This window comes from Chanos chanos, chromosome 16 (assembly GCF_902362185.1).
Source record: "Chanos chanos chromosome 16, fChaCha1.1, whole genome shotgun sequence".
Classification (NCBI taxonomy): Eukaryota; Metazoa; Chordata; class Actinopteri; order Gonorynchiformes; family Chanidae; genus Chanos; species Chanos chanos.
In genome coordinates this window covers 13,393,710-13,415,327 of record NC_044510.1, presented here as the reverse complement: position 1 = coordinate 13,415,327, position 21,618 = coordinate 13,393,710, and the positions used below count along the sequence as shown (strand labels likewise).

General features: G+C 44.4%; 2 protein-coding genes and 1 non-coding gene across 5 annotated transcripts; all 3 read right to left on the bottom strand.

Annotated features, from left to right (window-relative positions):
* Window positions 1-14: 14 nt before the first annotated feature.
* On the bottom strand, window positions 15-9,465 carry LOC115829216 (hexokinase-2-like). The gene is made up of 11 exons (XM_030793276.1): window positions 9,355-9,465; window positions 7,393-7,555; window positions 7,103-7,251; window positions 6,725-6,844; window positions 6,105-6,200; window positions 5,418-5,517; window positions 4,017-4,200; window positions 2,956-3,111; window positions 2,328-2,561; window positions 1,329-1,480; window positions 15-28 (listed from the first exon to the last, which is right to left on the bottom strand). Exons 1-11 carry the CDS (start codon window positions 9,463-9,465, stop codon window positions 15-17), a joined length of 1,479 nt encoding a protein of 492 aa, XP_030649136.1.
* Window positions 9,466-10,838: 1,373 nt separating this feature from the next.
* uimc1 (ubiquitin interaction motif containing 1) lies at window positions 10,839-21,162 on the bottom strand. Of its 3 annotated transcripts, none has more exons than XM_030793723.1 (18): window positions 20,957-21,162; window positions 20,726-20,801; window positions 20,402-20,526; window positions 19,785-20,072; window positions 18,905-19,486; window positions 18,266-18,317; window positions 17,503-17,672; window positions 16,933-17,346; window positions 15,776-16,015; window positions 15,130-15,185; window positions 14,483-14,577; window positions 13,724-13,779; window positions 13,082-13,319; window positions 12,542-12,617; window positions 12,233-12,350; window positions 11,693-11,741; window positions 11,519-11,579; window positions 10,839-11,098 (listed from the first exon to the last, which is right to left on the bottom strand). In XM_030793723.1, the coding sequence occupies exons 1-18, from the start codon at window positions 21,068-21,070 to the stop codon at window positions 10,900-10,902; spliced, it is 3,009 nt and encodes a 1,002-aa protein (XP_030649583.1). In that variant the 5' UTR covers window positions 21,071-21,162; the 3' UTR covers window positions 10,839-10,899. The 3 variants fall into 3 exon arrangements, with proteins under 3 accessions (XP_030649583.1, XP_030649584.1, XP_030649585.1); XM_030793724.1 differs by having other exon boundaries at window positions 12,233-12,347; XM_030793725.1 differs by having other exon boundaries at window positions 18,272-18,317.
* On the bottom strand, window positions 18,033-18,163 carry LOC115829943 (small Cajal body-specific RNA 14). Its single transcript, XR_004026016.1, has one exon.
* Window positions 21,163-21,618: the final 456 nt, after the last annotated feature.

The following is a 21,618-nucleotide window of genomic DNA, read 5'->3' as shown; positions in this document are numbered from 1 at the left end:
TCCCTTATCCCCTCTTACTTGCTGCCCCCTATCAAGTTTCACAGCCGGGTACTCACCGGCACACAAATACATGCCACGGGAGAAAAGCTTGTGTTTTTTGTGAAAATAGGACAGGATCTAGGTGTGGCCAAAACCCGGTTCGCGAAAGTAACTTATAATTAATTCGATTCTTGAAATATTGAATTATTACGTAAACTCGTTTTTTCGGGTGAAAGTCAAATTTGAGCAGTTAGTATAAAAATATAGCCCACAATTCCGGTAATACTTCAAATGAGCGTTTCAGAGGCTTAATATCAAAAATTAAAAAGCGATTCTATTCAGCTTAGAACGGAGCATGCGTGAAGAGGCTTAAGTTATGAACATTTGTTAATAAAATCTGGAGATTTGGGGTGAGCGATATTCTACTTTACAAACGCTTACGCTTGTAAGGACTTTTGGATAAGTCTAAAACAAGTTCTGTTGGGTGCAGGAGTGCGTTTTATCACTCACGTGGCTTGAAGTATTAAGGGCAGTATTGTTGCCAAAGTCTTGCAGGGTTCAACATCTAAATACATGTAAGATATGTTGTCTTTGATATTGTCATCGATCAATGTGTTTCTTGTAGAAATCGCCTGATATCACGTTGCACGTAAATAAATGAAAATATTTCAAACGTTTGTACTGTTTTATAACACGCGTGTTTCTTTTGAGGGTAGAAGTACATTTCAATACAAAAACGTTTACATCTCTCCAGCAGGGGGAGTAAGCACGTGTTGATTACCATATAGTGAATTCAGCTGCAGCTCGAGCAAAGCACAATTTGGTCATCATTGGCTCACGAGGCACTGCCTCAATACTGTATTACAGAACGTGTTTCGCTTGACTTAACCAGCGTCATAGGAAATGCTTTGTTACAAAAGAAACTTTCTTAAATTGGTTTTGACGGACTCCAATCATATCTTGTAAGATAAAATGTTCCCAGCCAGATAAAATGTGCCCTTAAGTCAGTAAGGGACAGTCAACTATTACACTCATTTTGAATGAATATTTATTGAAAATAAAATCAATGTTCCTTGAACACTCTGAATCATTCAATGCAAAAAGCAACTTCTGACATGTACCACAAACATTTTAATCGTTTTTGACAGGGTAAAAGGAATGAGATAATCAGATTAGGCCTTAATGGCTTAATTCAGTAGATTCAAGTTCGCCATTCAAAGACCTAAACCAGATAGAAGTGGTGTTTTTTTTTTAAATCAAGCTGAGTTTCTCTACAACTTGATATATATTTTTTCAGTCATCCTCTTCTTCCTCCTCTTCTTCCTCATCTTCATCCCCTTCTCCTTCACTGTCCTCCAGCAGCGTGGAGTGAATGGCCAGTCTCTGAGCAACAGCCGTTACCATGGCGGCGCCCTTTCCGCTGCCGTCCTCGGAGACGAGGAAGGAGATGTCACACTTTGGAGCCAAAAGCCGAACCGTATCCTCCAGCCGCTCGCTGTAACTGAAATTAAAGCGAAACGTTTGGGATCAGTCATGACGTGCATAAGACGCGTAAAGCCTGGAGCGTCGTGAAAAGGTTTTTCCGAGATCACGAGTGATCTCGCAGTCAAACGGATTTGGGCTGAAGGTTGATTTTAAGGACAGAAAAAGGATCGAGTGAAGGTTCAGGCACCTGTCATGACTTCAACGACCACTAAAGTAACTATCGAATGTCAGTGCAGAAGTGTAGGCAAATAACATGCAAGTTGCAAGCAAATCATGTTTCATGTCAATGAAAGAATGATCCTTAATTACAATCCGCAGTGAGAGAAAAGCAAAGCCCTGTGTTAGCAGCAGGTTCGGCCACGACATTAAAAAGGAATGAGGGTTATATTATTGGCTAAGTTCAACGTAACGTTATTTTGAAACAAAGGTTTATTCAGAGAACAACAGTCGATTATCTCCGAGTCAGGTAGAAACAGCTGTGCACACTGCGAGTCAAGGCTGGTTTTTTCACTTCCATCCAAACTCTTCAACAAATGCCACTTTTTTTTTTCTTTTTTTTCTTTCCCCACCTTCAAACACTCAGAACTTCTGTCAGCCTGTATGTTTCCTCTGGCGATTAGGTATGCACGAAACAAAAACTACACAAAGCGCTTCTCGCTGTTATACGAAACCAGAGTAAATGTTCTTTGTTCTTGCAGTATTTAAATGCAAACATTTTAATTCGGAGACAGCTGGAAGATGGCCCTAACTGAGCTGGAGTAACTTTATGATTTTTGTAACGGTAGAATTCATGAGTCTCATAGAATTCATGAGCCTCAAAATGCTGCAGTAAAGGCAGCCACGGCTGGTTCTTAGGTTCTTACTGTGGGTGTTTGAGGTAGACGGTACCGTCCACGCCGACGGTGGTCTGGAAGCGTTCCAGGCCGCGGGTGACCCGCATGCGGTTGGTGATGGCGGCCAGGGCGGCTCCACAGAGCTGTGCCGAGCGTGTGGAAAGAGTGTCACAGACCAGGTGAACAATCTCACAGTCCCCTGGGCCCACCGTCAAACCCAGGTCCGTCAGAATCTCCCGCGCCCTCTCCAAACCCGTGCCTTCCCTGAGAGAGAGAGAGAGAGAGAGACAGAGAGAGAGAGAAAGAGAGAGAGAGTGAGAGAGAGAGACAGAGAGAGATGGGTCAAGTACATTGCAGTAGAGGCCAAGGATTAAGTTTACATTCTAAATACTTGAGTGGCACCCAAAATAATTCTGCCCCACCCACAAATACTCAAATATTTACAAGAAATAGATGTTGTCTTTCAATTTTCTTAAAAGGCATATGCCTAAAAACACATTTTCTATCCCTTTACTAAAGATCATAGTAGAGTTCAGTTTACTTTTTTTTTTTTTTTTAAATAGAACACCATGTACACCAGGGGTGTGGCCAAACCTCTTTCACACTGAAGTTTGATAAAAATCTTTGTTTTGTTTTGTTTGTTTGTTGTCACACATACTCCTCTATCTCTGAGATGTATCTGGTCTCAAAGCTTTCGGGTGTGAGGAGGGCCTCAGACGTCTCTCCTCCAAACAGGAGTTTGTCCTGGGCCAGTTTGATCAGGACCAGTCGCACAATCTCGCCCAGGTACATCCCACTAATCATCTTCTCAAACCTGCACAGGGTGGAAAATGACCGGTCACAATAATACGCGACACATTCAAAACCAAACAGTGAACAGAAATAAATGTACGGCAGGTAAGAAACTGAGCGGTGAACGGAATGACACACGATGCACTGAGAACCTGTGTCTGTGCGTTTAGGCTGCTTTAGTCTTTGGTCAGTGACACGCTTCTTTAGTTATTGTTGTTTTGCCTCTGTCTTCTGCGTTCTTTCTCGCTAACGATGTACCAAACAGTTGTTTTTTTGGGGTTTTTTTTTTTTTTTTTGCATGCCCGATATTTTTTCGTACAGTCTCTGTTTGCTTTACGATAACGATTTTTCCACCTCACGGCGACCAGCTTCACTTACGTTGACTCCTCGCGTCCCCCAACCCCAAAAAAACCCATCGCTAATGGCCAACGCAAAGCCTAGAATCAACACCGGACAGCTCTCACACGCTCACACACTCTTTCACACACACGCGTGCGCGCGCGCGCGCACACACACACACACACCTGTCTAATGGGGCAGAGTGGTGCGGTAAATTCAAAAAGTATCTGTAGTGTCCTAAAATGGAGAGATCACGTATGAAAGGTGTTCCGTCTGACATGGATGAAAAACGCCCCCCAGTTACAGGTGACAGCTAACACTTTATCCCCTTCAGTTTCATTATGTCGTTACAAATAGATAGATAAATAGACAGACGGAGAGATAGATAGAGAAAAAAAGCCTTGCAGTGCTTTGTGTCATCCACTAGGTGGCACTAGGTAATTCTGGCTGTGTAGTTGTCAGTATGGCACTGATCTGTATAAGCGTGTCCCTCAGTGGAATTTTCTATTTTTCCAGCACTTAACAACAATGGTATATTCTCCTATATTCTCAACACACACACACACACGCACACACGCACACACGTACGTGTGGACCCCCGGGTTGATGGACTCCTTGTCCACGGTGACGTCGAATTCGGTCTGGATGTCGCGGAGCGACCCGTCGTCGCCGAAGCCACCCCACTCGGTGTTGATGCACATTCTTCCCTCGTCTCCCTCCACCCTCTTCACGTTCTTCATCTCCTCCATGTAACAGGCGTTCGTCCCCGTCCCTGAACAACAACAACAACAACAACAGCTCCGTCAGTTTCACAGGGTCTCCGGATAAAATCAGGCCATCTTTCACAGCAGAAACTCAGGTCTCCGTCAACTCACTGACTGATCCATGAGAGAGACTTTAAATCTTTCCTTTGCTGCTCTAATGGTTCCTGACAGTCCCTCATTTACCTTATTATTATTGTTTATTTATTTTTTTTGGTCATGGTTTTTTAATTTTTTTTTTTATTTGTCTGGTTTGCGTCAGCACACAAGCTGCTATTGAGAGCGAGGATCTGGGGCAGCTCGTGCGGACAGGCTCGTTTAATTTCTTTGTGTATTTTTTTTCCCTCTTTGTTTGTTTCGTGTTATACGTCTTTTCTTATTCAAGCACCTCCACCCCACCCCCCCCACCCCCACCCCCGCCCACACATCCCTGCCCCACCCTTGCGAAACCCTGCTGAGGCCTTCAGCTTTAAGGGAAGAGCTCAGATTGCTTGGAGAGCTGATATCTCACTGTAAAAAAATCACATTCCCTTTGTTTTCTCATATGGAATCACCGATTGTCAACTTGAATTCCCGGTTAGACGTGAATTGCATCTTTTTTGAGAGCCTGTTAGCACGCTACCAACTGCCGTAACTTGGTGTCCTATCTGTCAATATAAAGTAATATCCTTTTCAGCCCAAACTCGCAAATAAACATCGGCAGCTGTTTGAGAAGTTGACGGTAATCTCTCATTCAGTAGGTCTGCATCGGAAATACTATCTAGACTGTATACACACACCCTTAACTGTTTGACTGAAGGGCTTGCATGGTGGCCACCTCACATATACAAATAAAACAAAGCGGCGTTTATATTGCTCTCTTGCGCAATCTGTTTGTTCCGCATGAAACTTGACGGTCTGGACCCAAACACTCAGTTATACTCGCTATTCATTTCTCTGCTTACTCACCACTATTATAAAGCAAGTTTGCTAATCAGGGCATGCCAGTTTGGCTCCATCTAGTGGCAGACCTCTTACGAGCAAGTAAATATATAACTCAGGCCTATTCAACCGCAGGCCCCCTGGCCAGACCCAGCCCGAGAGCGATCTCCGGCGACCCAGATGGTGATGTTTTAACACTTCACTCTCCCTCTTCTCTTACAGACGCAAACTCGACAGTCGAATTCAGGGTGTTTATAAGGGAAGTAAATTCCCTCGTGAGTTTTTATATTTAGCTCTCTACGCTTACCCACGATCATGCCGATCTCACACCTCTGGTCCCTGTAGCCGCAGCTCATCATCGTTCCCACGGTGTCGTTCACCATGGCGACCGATCCGATGTCATAATCCTGTGAGAAAATGGGTGGAGCCACGTGAGAGATTCCGAGGCAGTGACATCACCTAATATCTTTTCTGGTTTTGCTGGCGTAGCCTGCTATTCATACACTCTGGTCTGCAGTAAGAGTGAAACACCCCTGATACAATACCCAGGGAATACGATGAACAATAACAGCGGACAGCGAAAAAAAAACATCTGGCTCATGTCGAATTTTTCACTGTGCACGTGGATCACTCAAGATTCCAAAACACGTGGATCTTCCGTTTATTCTGTCGTGTCCAAATACTCTACGGTCGGCATACCTGGAATTCTGGCCTTATTAAGCGTTTTCGCAATCCTTGAGACACACGGTCTTACATATTTTTTCCAGCCCTAATACACCTGACTCGAATTGGGAGTTAACCATCACACCCCTGATTCACTGAATCAGGTGTGTGTGAGAGTGGGGAGACACCTGAAATGTACAGGGGTGTGTGGAGCCTGTAGCCTGGAGCCTGAGATAGAAAAACACTGCCGTGTGTGTGTGTGTGGGGGGGGGGGGGGTGGTACTATATTATTATGGTATGTTGTAGTTGAATTAAACAGAGGCAGACTTACCCCTCTCCTCTTAATGGCCTCTCGCAGTAACCTCACGACGTCCTCTCCTTCGACGCCCGAACAAGCGAACCCTTTCGTCCAACGGATTAAAATACTCTACACAGGGAGGACAGGTTACATGAAATCAAAAATAAAAAAGTCTATTAAAAAAAACTTTAAATAAAAAAAAAACAAACTTTTAAATGACCACGGTACTATGGTAAACTGATGTACGAGGCCAGTCATACGGAGACAGGTGTTACTGGTGAGAAACTGTATCAGATCAAATGTTGTAACACATTTCTGATTCAGAATATGATTAACTGAACGTCGCTTTACGTTCAGATAGTTTTATAATCATTAGTGGTGATTAGTGACATTATTTCCAACCCAGGCTAAATATGCAGAGATACTGATGGAGTGTAATAATCTTATCTGGCAAAATGAAAGGTTATTTTATTTGTGTGAGTTACTCACTGACATAATTTTGGGGGAAAAAAGGCAGAAATATGAAAGGCCAGTTCTAATCCTGTGTTAGAAAAAGGTTGGTTTTCTATGGGACAACAGTGTGAATGTATGTTTGCATGCATGTGGACGTGTCTGTGTTTGTGTGTGTGTGTCCGTGTGTGTGTGTGTCTGACCTTGTCGATGTCCTTCTGGTCACAGGGGAAGGAGAAAGTGAAGCCCAAAGGAAGAGACTGATCTTTGAGCTCCAGAGACTCCAGAAACTCAGCAAGACACACAGCTATATGATCAAACAACTGAGAGAGAGAGAGAGAGACAGAATGAAGGAGAGAGAATGAGAGCGAGAATGAAAATAGGGGTGGAAGGGTTAATGACAAAATGGGAGTGAGAATGAGAAAGGGGGAATAAAAGAATGAGAGGGAGAGAGAGAGAGAGAGAGAGAGAGAGTAGTTTAAGTCACACAGCAGTTTAAACACAGCAGTGTCTCCGCATTTTTACGCAGAGGACGTCCAAAAGATATTCACTGACACACACACACACACACACACACACACCTGTTCTCCAGTGCCCAGCATGATCTCCTGTGGGATGGCACAGACCTTGCTGTCCATCTTCACCATTTTCTGCAGGTCCTCCTCCACACGCACGTGGAGCACTCGGAAATTAGTGCCGCCCAAATCCAGCGCCAAGAAGTCGCCTTTCTCTGCGCGAGACAAACCCAGGAGTTACACAGACAGACTCAGACTCATTCCCCCTGTTCGTCCGACCACGGGCCAGGGAACGCTCAGCCAAGCAACAGGTCCTCCGGTTTGAACGACCTCGGTCCTCTGCGGTTCGTCCGTACCTGTTCCGTCGGGAGTGTCCCTCACGAACGTGGGCAGCATCTTCACAGGGGCCCGTTTGTGCGTGTGTTTGCCCAGCCCTCGGATGATGTCCTTCCTTAGACGGGACATTACCTCCCGAAGTTTCTCCACCGACAAGCGAAAAGGCTGCAGGAGGTCTTCAACCTGAGAGACAGAGAGAGAGGGAGAGGGAGAGAGAGAGAGAGAGAGAGAGAGAGAGAGAGGAAGAGAGAGAAATGCATCTTATCGAAGGTATAGTTCAAGCTGTACATTTCTGTTTTTAAAGTTACATTTTTAACATTCAAATTTTTTTTATTTATTCATCTTTTAAATGGAAATTCCCTTTGAATAACACACACACACACACATGCACACAGAGCATCTGTCCAGCCTTCATGCTGACATGGACAAAAAATGATTTGAACATGAAAAACCATTGCTAATACATTCCACCAGGTGGCGACACAACTGCAGAATATGACATATTTTGTGGAAAAATACAAGATTGCTTATTCAATTCATGACTAAACACAGAAAACAGAAACCTTACACTCACAGTTATTATTACAAAGACATGCCATTGCCTTGTCATAACACATACCAGTCCCATGACTGCAGTGTGGAAACTTAACGCTCTCAAGACATTCGGGGAAGACATCTAGGATCTCACACACAAACCATGCAATCAGAATCTATTCAGAATCTATTCAAGCGATCACTGTAAATCCGAGACTCTTTCAAATAGAATTGAGGAGGGGGTGTGTTCTTGTGTTACTGAACAATAAACAGTGCCAATACTTTTACAGATGTAGGAGAGCCCGGCGGAGGGCCGACATTCCACAGGAAGTGGTGGCCGGGCACTGTTTTAGGCAGAACGGGGGAAAAAAACAAAACAAAACAAAAAAAAAAAAAACTGAAGCACTTAACAGACCTCCAGGGATGGCATCGGCCAATGGCCTCAGTTTTCCTGTTCTGTTAAAACACCAGCGTTCATCTCAGTTACAGGATGTGTGTTGTGCTGAAATAACCCCACCTTCCTCCATGTTTTTTTTTCTTTTTTTTTTTACTGTCATTCCTTTAGCGCTGTTAAAACATGTATGGGAAAACCGTGATACTGGAAGCATGCCTCAGTTAATGCCCCCCTCCCTTTTTTTTTTCTTTTTTTTTGGAGTAAAGCTGGATCATCGCGGAATAACTCGAATTCGAACTCTGGTACTTTTCCAATACATGTCAAGACCCTGAGTTCTCTGCTGATGCTTGTTCCCCTCCCTCCTGTGTTGTGTGTGTGTGTGTGTGTGTGTATTGTGAAATTGGTTGCAGGTTGAGTGTAGTGTTGGATTTAGAGGGTGGAGCTGAAGTCATGTCCACACACGCATGCACTCACGGCTGGATCTTGTATGGAGGGAGCAAAAGCAACGTGATCAAAATTACAAATATGAAAATCAGTCAATGCGAAAAATTCTCCTGCTATGATGAAATGATTTATCCATTTCATCACACAGGCCTTAATGTGTTTATGAAAGGAAATGTGAAAGTATTTTTTTTTTTCAGTTTGAGACTAACTGACCTACTAGTCATATATTACTATAATTTCATTCACTATAGCTTTATCATTTTCATTCAGCATGGCTGGACATCAGAACGAGTCAGTCCTAGAGTTATTCTGTGGAAATAATACTGCCAGTGGGAAGGACACATCTGTATTAGCTTTGTATTATATTTATGAATGAGAAAAATTTGGGTGAGAACACAGTCACCTATACACGTCCCATTTAGACAACACACCTCAATACATTAGTCTAAACGTCTTAACAACCAATGGTCTTCTGTTTTGGAACTGCAAGTGGGTAACGTCTAAGCCGTTGTGTAACAGCCTTACAACATGCATGTTGGATCACCATAAAAACAAATTATTACATATAACCGACAACCGCATGTCTGAGGCATGACTAAAGATGGTCTACCTTACTGAGAGTGGCAGGAGACGGCTGGCTCTCCTCCTCTCCGTCCTGGTCCAGCCTGGCCCTCTTGGCAGACGGTCCGTCAGACTGTCCGTTGGCTGTCTTGCTGGTCATTCTGTTTGCAGAGGTGTGACTGGAAATGATGAATGGCATTTTAAAAAGATGTGGTACGTTTAGCACGTAAGTTGTCTACAAAGTGTGAGCGCGGGGTATTTTGGGTGGAAAGCTCCACAAAAAAATAGAGTCACAGATGTACGCCATTATGAATGAAGCATTCACTAGAAAGATAATTACTTGGTTATAACAACCTCTTGACGGCACCCCACGCGACCCCTCAACTCCCCACTTGCGTGTACGACTGATCGTCAGCCGAGGATTCCCTCACCAACATGCAAACGGGAAGCGTGAAGTTTTCTCATTAACAACCCTTTAATCTGGAAACATCTCTAACGACAAATGTCACGTGTAATAATTCTGTTAACAAGGATTTAACTAAATAAGTATTAAGCAGCATGCATATAATTCTGGTATGACGGGTAAAACTTTTCACCTGATGCGTTGAGAATGCCCCATTTACGCATTATGTACACTGAATTACAGATGTTGCGGAAACTTTTTCTTCAAGCATAAACTAATTTACATTAAGTGTTTTGGTATTTTTTTAATAGACGATTTCCAAATGAAAAAAAAATGTGATGATACCTCTAAGTCGTTTGAAAATTAATTATAAAGGCAACTTAACTTAGGTCTGCATAGATTTAAACCATTTCTAAAAGTCTAATTTCGGAAGAACGGTCAAATTAAGCAAATCAATGAGGCCTCACCTTCAGATAGATTCGCTTTTCCTAGACCGCTGTGCCAGCGCTTGTATTCAAACTTCCTGCTTGTATATTACTTCAAAGTCGCGTCCTGCAACGTTCATTATAGCCTCGCAGACTCACCAAAAGAGAATCTTGAGTGAGGGCGCGCGCACAGCGTCATTACACCATCAAAAAAAAAAATGCACAACTTGCTTGCGTGTCTTCTCTACGGAAGCAACTGACTCACGGTGCTTCAATGGCCTGTAGCCACAAGACAAAAGTCCTTCTCCTGCCTTTTTTCCCCCGTTAAACATGTTCAACACTGAAACAACTAGACTTGCCACGCCCAACAAAAACGAGAGATTTTTTTTTTTTAGATTGCAATCCGGAGATGACATCAAAACTGGTTGTGGCATTGTCGAGTTTCCAAATATGTTCCTAAAAAAACCCGCGATATTAAACCAACTGTATTGTTTCATCTAAAACCCAAATAACCAGAAACAGATGTGCATAGACCCCGAAAGTCCTCCAGTTTCCAAAACAGAGAGATTCACCATCATTTCAAACTCAGTAAAGAAAAACAGCAAACCAAACCAGTTTAAATTAATCCACGGTTCATATTTAATTGCATTTGTACAAATTCAGTAAAAAAAGCGGGAAGAGTTTAAAAAAAAAAAAAAAAGAGAGAGAGAGAGAGAGAGGAGGTTCGATATAAAATCTGAAGGCGGCTGTGTTTGCAGAGTAGATGCTATCTCTTATATTTTCTTTTGCGTCCTGTTCTCTGGCTGGGTTTGGCGGAGGACTGTTGTCTGAAGTCGACGAGACAGTCCGTCGCTTCAGAGATGGGGGTGAAGGATCTGATGGGAGAAGAGCTGATCCCATAGCCGATTCCCATCGAGTCTCCGTCTCCGACGTCTGCATCCGTATCCATCTGCTCCACCAGACCGCTGGGTACAGGGGGGGGAACAGTTCAAAAAACGTGGAACATCGCCTCCGCGTTCCATCACGTTTCCAAAACGTTTTAAAAAGAAAAACAGCTTTTATAACCAGCCTTTATAAAATCAAAACGACAAGATTTAAAACTTAAAAAGTGCAAGCAATTCTAAATCTGTGCATTAAAGTGTTAAACCCTGCAGTGACTAAACTTCCCAAAAGTTCCTCGGTTGGCTGTTTTAATACTGCTCCTAAATAAGGATAAACAGTATTTATCATCCCGACAGAGCTGGTCGGTGTAGCTCACTGAAATTCGATAATATGAAAAGAACACGGCATACAGAGAAACGCTGCTCTGAAGGTGTTCAGGCCATACTGTAATATCAAACGATTGACAATGCCCCCCCCCCCCCCAAACATTTTCTGATGTGTACCGTCGGTCCGCGGCAGCAGCATCAGATGGTCCGGCCACAGCACCGCCGGCGCCGTCGTCATCTGAAAAGGTGTTACGTGAGACCGGGGGGGGGTGGTGAGAATACGAACGAGGTTTTTATAAACGCTGTAATTCCATGGCGTTGCAGATGGATAAACGAGCGTCTTCTACTTACCGAAGTGCGCCTGTTCCGTCTGGTCCAGGGCTGTGAGGAGTCCGTTTCCCTGCAAGATCAAACCAAACCCATCAGCATCCCTGAGGCGTAACGTGCGGTCAACATTTACATTCTGACAAAAAAAAAAACAAACAACAAAAACCCAAAGCAAAAGCCACTCAACCACCAGAGGGGTGTTCCCTTAAAAGAGCAGGGTTTTTTTTTTTTTTTTAAGTTAGTCAGATATCCCGAGTCAGGGGTCAAAACCGTCCAATGGGAGAGCAGAGCAGACTGGAAGAACGTTATCTCCCCCCCCCCCCCCAGCCAAAAGATTTACAGCGTTTTGGTTTATAGCGTCTAAACAAGCACGAGGAAATGTTTGCGAGGAATTTTTCTCCAAACAAAAAAAAAAAAAAGAAAAACGTACTCCCCGAAGGCAAGGAATTAGCAACGACGCTTTCTAGAAACGTACACGCATTGGCACTCGCTCCAGAGTCGTTTCATTCTCTTTCTCATGCTGAAAAAACAAGCCCGGGTTTGCCCCTTCTGCGGTCAGAGTACCTGCTTGGTCCTGCCACGCTCCTCGGTCTGCCGGAGGCACTCGTCCACATGCCGCCGATAATCCGTAACGTGGAACTTCCTGTGACACAGGAAGCACTTTTCTCTCACGCCCGCACTGCTGGACAGGAAGAAGAAGAAGAGGAGGATGAACGAGAAAGAAAAAAAAAACGGTAAAAGAGGACAAGATGAAACGTGTATTCTGTGGTGGTCTTACCGTATATCATGTATAAAACTGGTCGTGGTCGATGGTGGGATTTTTTTTTTTTTTTTCTGGGGAATATTTGCTGTGGGGGTGAGACAGGTACTTACTTCTCAGAAGCTGAAGATCTGGGTTCCTCTTCTTCAATCATCTCCACTCTTCTCACCGTCTTCCTGCGAGGGATGACTAAGGGGGGAAAAAAAAAGAGAGATCTTAGACATCTCTGCTTTGTCATTGCGGGTGCAAATAAAAAGATCACAGGACTGCTTTTCTGGACACAAACTACACTGTTTCCAGGACTAAAACTGCTTTTTTTTTTTTTCATGTGGACTACCAACTTTAGTCTGCAAACAGGCTTAATCCGATGTCTGTATAACTGCCCACTCAGGGATACACACGACTGTGTGTGTGACTTATGTCTTGAAATGAAATGAATTCCTTCAAGTACACACTAGAGTGCTCAAAAAACAGCTGCTTTTGTGGAGACAGTGGACTGCGTCAAATCGGCAAAGCCACGCTCAGAGAGAATCGTCTGAGTGGTGTACGCGATCAGTCAACAGCTCTTGTAATCTGAGATATAAAAAACACTGGACTTTAATTAGAGTCCTGGCTGGAAACTGAGGTTTAGGTGCCACGCCCTGTGTTCTGACCTCGTGATTGGCTGTCCTGCTGCTGCTCGATGGCCCCGTCGCAGAAGGCGGCGTGCACCTCGATCCTGGACAGGGGGAACAGTCTCATGCACATCGGGCACTCCACCCTCTGGACGTGGATCTGAGGAGACCTCGGAACCACCTCCTCGTCCTCCACCCTCTGCTCCTCCATCTTCTCGTCTTCTCCACCCTCCTCCAGCACCTCCATGCCCCCGTCACTCTCCGCCCGCGACGGTGACTGCGAAATGTTCCGCGAGGTGACGAAGCAGTGAGGTTAAAAGTAAACAAACAAACAAAAACCAAATAAAATTAGATTTCAAATCAAACCCTATCGGATTTTTTTTTACTTGTTGTGATAAAACAGGCCTTAGTGCCTCTGTATACGTGGAGTCCAGTGTCCTCTCTGAAGTTTATGATTTGGGATGTTGGACATTTTCAAGGTGAAAAAGTTTCTAACTGGTCAAACGGGTACACTCTACTCCACACAGCTGTTTTCAACCAGTAAGCTCTCAGTTAGCACAGCTATTGTCAGATGTTCCTTACTAAACCTTGTAGCGTCACTTAACAGAAGATAAGCAGTGTAAATGAGACAGCTGTGCAAATTGGAAAAAAAAAAACAACAAAAAAAAAACAACAGGTCACCTGGGCGGGGCTGGTGACCATCAGCTCTGGGGTGCTGTCTTCAGTCATCTGAGTCTCTGTAAGACACCCCAAAAATGACATCCAATTGGTTAGGCACCACGGTTGATTAATCATACTCCCACCCCCGGGGCCAATCCCACCCCCGGGTCCAATACGTATCTGAATGCCCAAGACTCTACTTGCGGTACTGCCATTATAAAAAAGACAGAATTACGGTGTTTTAGTGAATATTATTAATGAATCTGAATTACTGTGTTTTAGTGAATATTGTTAGTGAAACCGAATTACTGGGATTAAGTAAATATTGTTAGTGAATCTGAATTACTGTGTTTAAGTGAATACTGTAAGTGAATCTGAATTACTGTGATTAAGTGAATACTGTAAGTGAATCTGAATTACTGCGTTTAAGTGAATCCGAATTACTGTGTTTAGGTGAATACTGTAAGTGAATCTGAGTTACTGTGTTTAGGTGAATTCTGTAAGTGAATCTGAATTACTGTGATTAAGTGAATACTGTAAGTGAATCTGAATTACTGTGTTTAGGTGAATTCTGTTAGTGAATCTGAATTACTGTGTTTAGGTGAATACTGTTAGTGAATCTGAATTACTGTGGTTAAGTGAACACTGTAAGTGAATCTGAATTACTGCGTTTAGGTGAACACTGTAAGTGAATCTGAATTACTGTGGTTAAGTGAACACTGTTACAGGCCGTGACATCCTGTGCATGTACAGCAGGGTCAGGGCTGATGTAATTTGTACCTGGACAAACAGTGTCCTCCGGCTCATCTTCTCTTTCATTTTTACGTTTCTCCTCCTCCTGCTCCTCGATCACCTGTATTTGAGCATCACGCCTTCTGTGAAACACATGAGTACATTAAATACATTAAAACACATGACATGAAAAACCAACTCAAGTCAAGCACCGGCTCTCGAACGCCCCTCTCATTCTGTCTCATTGTTATGTTAAGGTGAGAGAGAGAGAGAGAGAGAGAGACAAAAGGAAACCTGTGATGTATGCGTTTCTAATGGAAACAAGAGAGACCCACCCAATGCTACAGCGCAGTGCGAGTGTTCCAGGAAAGAACCAATGGGCTACGGTGAACAGACCGCGTGGGCGGACGTGTGAGTGTACGCCTCAACTCAAAATGAACTCAACGCTGAATTACGGCTAGCTCTACAGAGTACCACGGCAGAGTGCAAGTCAAAGGGAAACATAACCACCGGAGAGAGAACCTGTTTTTGAGGCCACTTAAGTAACTGTTACAATCGCTCTTACAACACATCTGGGCCTCTTTACCCTGAACTGTTTCTGTGACGCAACTGAACTACTTTCTGTCATGAAAGAGTCACAAAAAATGACTGTTTTTTTTTTTTTAATGTTGTTGTTTGGTTGTTGTTTTTTTTACCTGACAGTGTTTGGTGCTTCAGTGGACTCCTCTTGAACAGAAAAAGGGGATTTTTGCTGTTAAATGAAAAGTAAGAAAGATGCATTTTTAAGCCTTTTTTTCAACAAATATGCAATTTACAGAGCCCGCTAGTGTATAGTGATCAATGTGATGCACTGCATTTTTTTTAGAAGCACCTCCTGTGCTTTTTATTCACTCGATGGCTCCATCTAGTGGCAGAACACAAAATCAAACCCAGGAACCCAATGCATATTTTACATCCCACTCTGAAGAATACGTGAAATTGAGTCGATTATTTTCCAGTGTGTTTGTGTGACAAAAATTCGTTCCTTATTAGGTCGACACAAATTTGTGCAGAAATTTGGCACGCTCAGCTTTGGCAGCGATTTTGGCTCGTGGTCAAATCTTTTCATTCTCGCGAGCTGCATTCGACTGGATCTTTTAGAGATTTTAACGTTGACATTACAAGTTACTGTTCTATTCTTTTTTTTTTTTTTGTAATTTACTGCGGAGATATTAAACACAATTTCAAATTAAGCGGTAAGATGCGTTCACCGATCAAGTCCCAAAAAAAGACGAACTTGCAGCACTCCGCTTTAGAAACAAGAGTGAATTTTCGAACGCACAAACACGTGTTACTACCTACCTCCTGCGTCTCCGGGGAGGACAACACGACGTAATTTCGACTCGCGCTGTCCTCCGAGTTGCAGCGTGACGCCGGTCTCTTGCCCTCTTCCTCCTCCACTATCACCTCCTCTCCTCTTCCTCCTCGCTCCGCATCATCATCATCATCGCCGTCGCCGTCGTCGTCATCCAGCGGCTGACTGGGTCTGTGGCGTTTCAGTCTCTTCCTGCAGAGCGGCCTCTCTGCCGGACCAGGCAAGATCTGCAAACACCAACACGCAGTCTATGTTTCACGTGTGTGTGTGTGTGTGTGTGTGTGTTTTCACACATCACTGCCTGTCATCTACAAACTGCCTGTCACTCAAGGCACTCAAGACATCTGGACACAGGTGGTGTCAGCAGGGTGTCAGCGCACTCCCCCCCAAAAAAATACGGAGGACACGCTGAGGAAATGCCCAACGTTCTGTCGCTAAATTAACATTGAAAAAAAAAAAACAAAAAACAAAAACAAAAAACAACAACAACAACAACAACAAAAAAAGGACAAGACACCTGTGTTAGATGTTTGCATGTGTTCGTGAAGTTCTCTGAAACTTTGAATTTGATAATGTGCATGAGGCAGGGCTGATGATTCCAGTCCCAGAGGAAGAACTGAAGAATCTGTTGGTTTTTCTTTCTATCAACCACTGTGGTCTCTGACTGCATGAAACACATGTGCTAGTGCTCACACGAACATACATATACATACACACACACACACACACACACACGCACACACACACACAGACACAAGCGCACAAATTTCCCAGTTGAAATTCAACTTCTAACTGTAAGGAGTATGAGGCGAAAACAAAAGCAGACAGACTTCGGGAACGCAGAACAACAGACGAATAAAACGACAGACTTTATAAGTGATTTTACTGTTAACGAAACCGACTGTCAATCCAATTTGTGATTTAATAGTAAATCGCATTTGGGAACTGATCTGAACTGCACTCAATAAAACCATCCTGAAGCCATTAAAAATTTGAATCCACATTCTTGCACCCTGTGGAGTGTGGCCAATTCAGTTCAAATTCACAGATGTGAACAGAATGGGAACCAACAGCAAAACAATTCTGAATGGAGCCCAGCCCTAGCAGAGAGGTGGATGGTAAATGGAACAGGAGAGTTACTCACAGGCGAACCCCACTCGGCTTTTCGGAGGAGTCCCCTCTGCGCCTCTTTCAGGCTCTTCTCATACACCTCCAGCTGGGACAGGATCACGCGGGTGTACATGTCCGGGTCCTGGCCCCGCGGGCAAAACGGAACGCCCCAGTAATACAGCACGGTCCCCTCGCCCCGCCCGCCTCTCGGGGGCTCGGACGCCTTTCCGGAAACTTCCGTCTGTTTCGGCCTGGCTGCGTACATGCCGGGGAAGGAGAACTTGGTCCGCACCGGCCTGAGTTTGCTCCTCTCTGGGCCGTTTGACGAACAGCTTGGTGAAAAAGAGCGACAGGTGGGTTCCTGAGGGCCGAAGGTTGGGGAGAGTTTTCGTTTGTCCAGTTGTGGGGCGGTATCCTTTGGAAAGACTGGACTGGACGAAGAAGCAACCTGCCAAAAAAAAAACACAGCGATATGCAAAACGGAACAATCGCCGAATGAAACTCTAATCATCCCGTTTGCCGTCAAGTGGACCCCTTTAACATTACAGAATTGCATTTCAATTCTTTAGGTCTACCAGAGCACTGCTCAGTACAAATGATTTACCTTGCCCGAGACATCTTCTTCGTCATCGTCATCCTCATCCTCGTTGTCTGACCAATGCAAGACCATGTGACTAGAAATCTCTGAGAGGGGCTGCGTGTCGTCAGGGAGCTGCGTGTCGTCAGGGGGCTGCGTGTCGTCAGGGGGCTGCGTGTCCGAGTTACATGCTTCCTCTGCAGAGACACAATACACGGGAAAAAAAAAATCAGTTTGTCACATTTCAACAGAAACAACCAAACCGTTCATGCTGTAAGTAACAAACAAACACAAAAATAAATAAACAAACAACCTAAAAAGCCATTTCATTTCTATAGCACAGTATCTCAGTCTGACGATGCGTTATTCAATGAAAGAGTAACACAAAATGCAGAAAAGTACAGATTTGAATGGTACTGCGTGTTCAGGCCCTAACGTCAAGTCGGCGTGTTTTAAGCATCTGCGTCCTGGTTGACTCTCTACAGCAAAAGACCACTTGAAACGGCGTTGTTAACGAATGAACACCAGAATGAATCGATTTGGCGTAAAAAAAACAGACTGTTCGGAACCATCGCACAGGAAACCCAACCACTTGACGGGCCCTGTCGGCAGGAACCAGTTTTACTCTGTGTGGGGTCGACGGACCGCGGCACATTCTTTAGTCCTGCAGCCGTAGCTGGACACCCACACACCCAAAACACTTCTGACTGACAGCACAAGCTGCTCTGTTTTTTTTTTTCTTTTCTCCTAAAGATTCATAAAGTTGCAGACAAGACTTTGTCAACGTTACCCGAACCTCCGTGCAAAGACTCGTCCTTGATCTGCTTTGGGTCGGCCCGCTCCTGTAAAAGAGAGAGCAAGATTTAAAAAAAAAGAAAAAAAAAAGTCAGGTGGTTTAGGAGATCAACGCAAGACAAAAATACCAGACTGAGATTCTAAATCCTTTGCCAAACTGTTGAAAACCACTGTTAGTAAAAAAAAAAAAAAATTCTTTCAAGTCATGTAGACTTGAGCAGTGAGAGATACTGGCCTAAACTTCGCCAAACACGTGACCGTTGTTTGGCCAGACTTTGTATTGCTAAGAGGTTTCTTAAAGGAGACAGATCATTTTGACAGATAAACTTTAACAAAAGAGCCAAAGATTTGCTTAAAAACGAACAGGGTTCTTTCAGCGGTCGCTGTCAGTTCCGTTCCTTTAATTCCTTTAAACAACAACAATAACGCAGCTATAACAATGACCGGCCTGTGTGATAAACATGCGTGTATGGTTCATGGACTAGGTTTCCTCAGAAAAGGACGTCACTTGTTTGTTTTCTGTGTGATTCAGACTGTATCTGACATCACATCACCCTAAGGGAGCTGGGAAAGGATATGAAACAGCTGGAACAGACTGTCGAGTTCACGTGAGAAACTCAAACGTTTGTCTTACACGAACATCCAAACTGGCGCGGTCAGTTCCGTCAGGTGTACGTCTCTGGGTCGGTGGCAGGATTTTTCCCGAAGGTAATCGCGGACCTCCGCTTTCGACAGGCGCACTTTTATGGCTTGAGGATTCGTCTGCGTCCCCCTCGTCTTCCGACAGGCCCCTTTTGACGGTCACCTCCCCCGGCGAGACCCCGGGTCTCCCTTCGTCGCCGCAGAAATTCTCCTCGGCCCTTTTGGAGTCGGTCTCGGTAAACACGGGGCTTTTGGGAGGTGACGGACTCGGGGCCGGGGACAGCTGCGATTGGCTGGGACAAAACTGGCTGGGGGTGTTGCTCTGCGAGCACAACACGTAGCCTGACGCTTGGCAGCTACCAATCAGGTCCTGACTCAGTCTCTTGATGCGCACGCTGGGCTGGGACAGAGGCACGCGCTGACTGTGGAAAACAGGAGACTTGGGCTGGGAGGAGATCTGGGAGACTCCATCCTCCTCCTCCACTTCCTCCTCCTCCTCCTCCTCCACCTCCTGAGATTTTCCACACGGCGAAGCCCCATCCAAGTCCGTCAGCTGGGAGGACCTGTGGTCTGGCTGTGGAAAGTAAGCGGTGCAAAAAAGACAAAAAGAGGAAGTTTGGACCTGCAGTGTGTCAGTGACTTGAAAAATCCACTAAGGACCAAATAACCTTTAAAAAAACAAAACAAAAAAAAAAAAACCCATGTTTTAATATAGAGGAACCGAAGGACAATACTAGCATCTGTGACTTACGTAACTCACCTTCTGAACTTTAACTGGACCATAGCACAATTATTTCTGGGAATATTTTCAATGTCCAGAATTGTCTTTACACAAATTGCTCATCAACAGGTCAAATAGTGAGTGCCCTTACTTCTGAGGATGTGCAAGGCACTGCGTGATTGGCTGAGCTCTGAGGGGCAGACTGCGAGGAAGTCTGTGATAGGTCCGGCATCGGTAGGAGGGAACTGTCCTCTTCCCTCTCGGCCAATCCGCTTGGAGTCCCTGATGTTCTGTTGTCAGCGCCGGGAGCATCCAGATCCTCGCACTGACTGGGGTAAGAGAGCTTACGTCGAAGGTGAGGTCTACCAGTCGCCGCATCGGGCGGGAGGTTATCGCTGTCTGCCTCTTGGTTGGCCTCTGAAACTTGATCGTTGTTTACCTGAACGAATGGGAAAAGAAGACAAGGATGTGAAATTGGGGTGCGGTTACTGAACGAGTAAACCAGTTGACGGCAGAATTCGTGCAGACAAAATCAGAGCTGATAAATAGAAGTGACATTTGACTGTATGTCTCCAAAAACTAATCTGACTCACTGTGAAACCTCTCTAAAAGGGAGGGTTTTTTTTTAATGTAGCCTTTTTGGTGTTTATTTGTGCAGCTTGTGAAGGGTTGTAGTAGGAAGAGTTATGCAAATAAGGCCTTTCTGGGCAGGGCTACACTTTACATATCTCGAACTCTGCTTGGTCTCATGTCCTAAAACTAACTTACATGAAGACTCTCCGCGATAGCTTTCTTCATAGCATCGTCCTCTTGCTGTCGTCTTTGCGCTACACTGTTCGCCTCCTGTTCGCTCAGTCTCATCGCCAGACTCAACATCTCATCTTCTGTCATTTCTTAGAAAAAAAAAACCCGCTAAAATTTCACAGGGAAGCTAAAGATACAATACATATAACGTTACTCAACGGCAAAGAACAAAGTTTGTTTTAATACGCGTTGACAGTAAGCTTTCCTTCTAAAATAGTATTCCTAAAATGACAATACCGTGTTAAAAGTTGAGTGGGTTGTTTTGGTGACGGCGCGTGGCAACTGTACCTTGCACATGGGATCTGCTTTCTCTCTCGCGCCACCGCAACGCTCGTGAGGACGACCTGGGGACATCATCTTCCTCCTGTGTCAAAGTACATTTTAGGCCTAACGTTACTTAGGTAAAACCTACTTCATACATTCAAAGTAACGTATCATCCAACTTCAAAGACTACAGATTCCAGAACAATTCAGAGTGCAGTTGTTACACTTCACTCAAGTGACATCTCTAAAAGTTACCTCATTTTCGGAGTCAGAGATGACCAACGTCTCTCCCGCATTTTCGGTGCGATGAACTTTTCTCGGAGCTCCATCCCCGGATCCCCTGAAGGGCGTTCTCCTTCTCCGTGGCATAGCGAAATGTCTAGTTGTGATAGCTACCTAGACTAGATCAAGCATAACCTGTTCATAAACAGTCAGTTGTTTGTTTAGCTGGCTAGCGCAGAGCTACCACACAAAACAACGAGGAAAAAAACAGTTCATTGTTCAGTCAATGAACAATATGACACCCAGTTTAGATAATGTCGGTCACAGCTGAATAAGCAGCTTCTAACGACTTCATGTTGATGTTAGCTAAGTCACGTTGTTCTGCTGTCTTGCTATATGCAGAGTTGAGTCGAGCAGGGAGGTGGTATTGAGTTAAAAACACACACACACAATTCCTCAACGTTGTCACGTGACCGTTACAGCGACAGGATGGGAAAATCATACTTGTTAGCGGCAACAGGCGGGTAAAATAAATCCAAATGGCGAAGAAGGACACGTAGCACGTTCAGCTAGTTGTTACACAGAATATAAAAGTCTAGCGTAGCATTATCCCAAACTGCGACCAGCAATGGCATTTTTTAACCCGTTCACTTTGCTTACAAGTCTTAAGCAAAGTTAGCAAAGTACTTAACTTA

What these genes read in the sequence shown, in the direction of transcription:
- uimc1 (XM_030793723.1), bottom strand. Translation starts at nt 21,070, where the DNA reads ATGCCACGGAGAAGGAGAACGCCCTTCAGGGGATCCGGGGATGGAGCT. An exon ending in TCTCTGACTCCGAAAATGAG is followed by an intron (nt 20,802 to 20,956) that starts GTAACTTTTAGA and finishes ACTTTGACACAG; the next exon opens with GAGGAAGATGATGTCCCCAG. An exon ending in GACGGAACAGGCGCACTTCG is followed by an intron (nt 11,580 to 11,692) that starts GTAAGTAGAAGA and finishes ACACCTTTTCAG; the next exon opens with ATGACGACGGCGCCGGCGGT.
- LOC115829216 (XM_030793276.1), bottom strand. Translation starts at nt 9,465, where the DNA reads ATGACCAGCAAGACAGCCAACGGACAGTCTGACGGACCGTCTGCCAAG. An exon ending in ACCAGAAGGACATCGACAAG is followed by an intron (nt 6,201 to 6,724) that starts GTCAGACACACA and finishes CTCCCTGTGTAG; the next exon opens with AGTATTTTAATCCGTTGGAC. An exon ending in TACATCTCAGAGATAGAGGA is followed by an intron (nt 2,562 to 2,955) that starts GTATGTGTGACA and finishes TCTCTCTCTCAG; the next exon opens with GGAAGGCACGGGTTTGGAGA.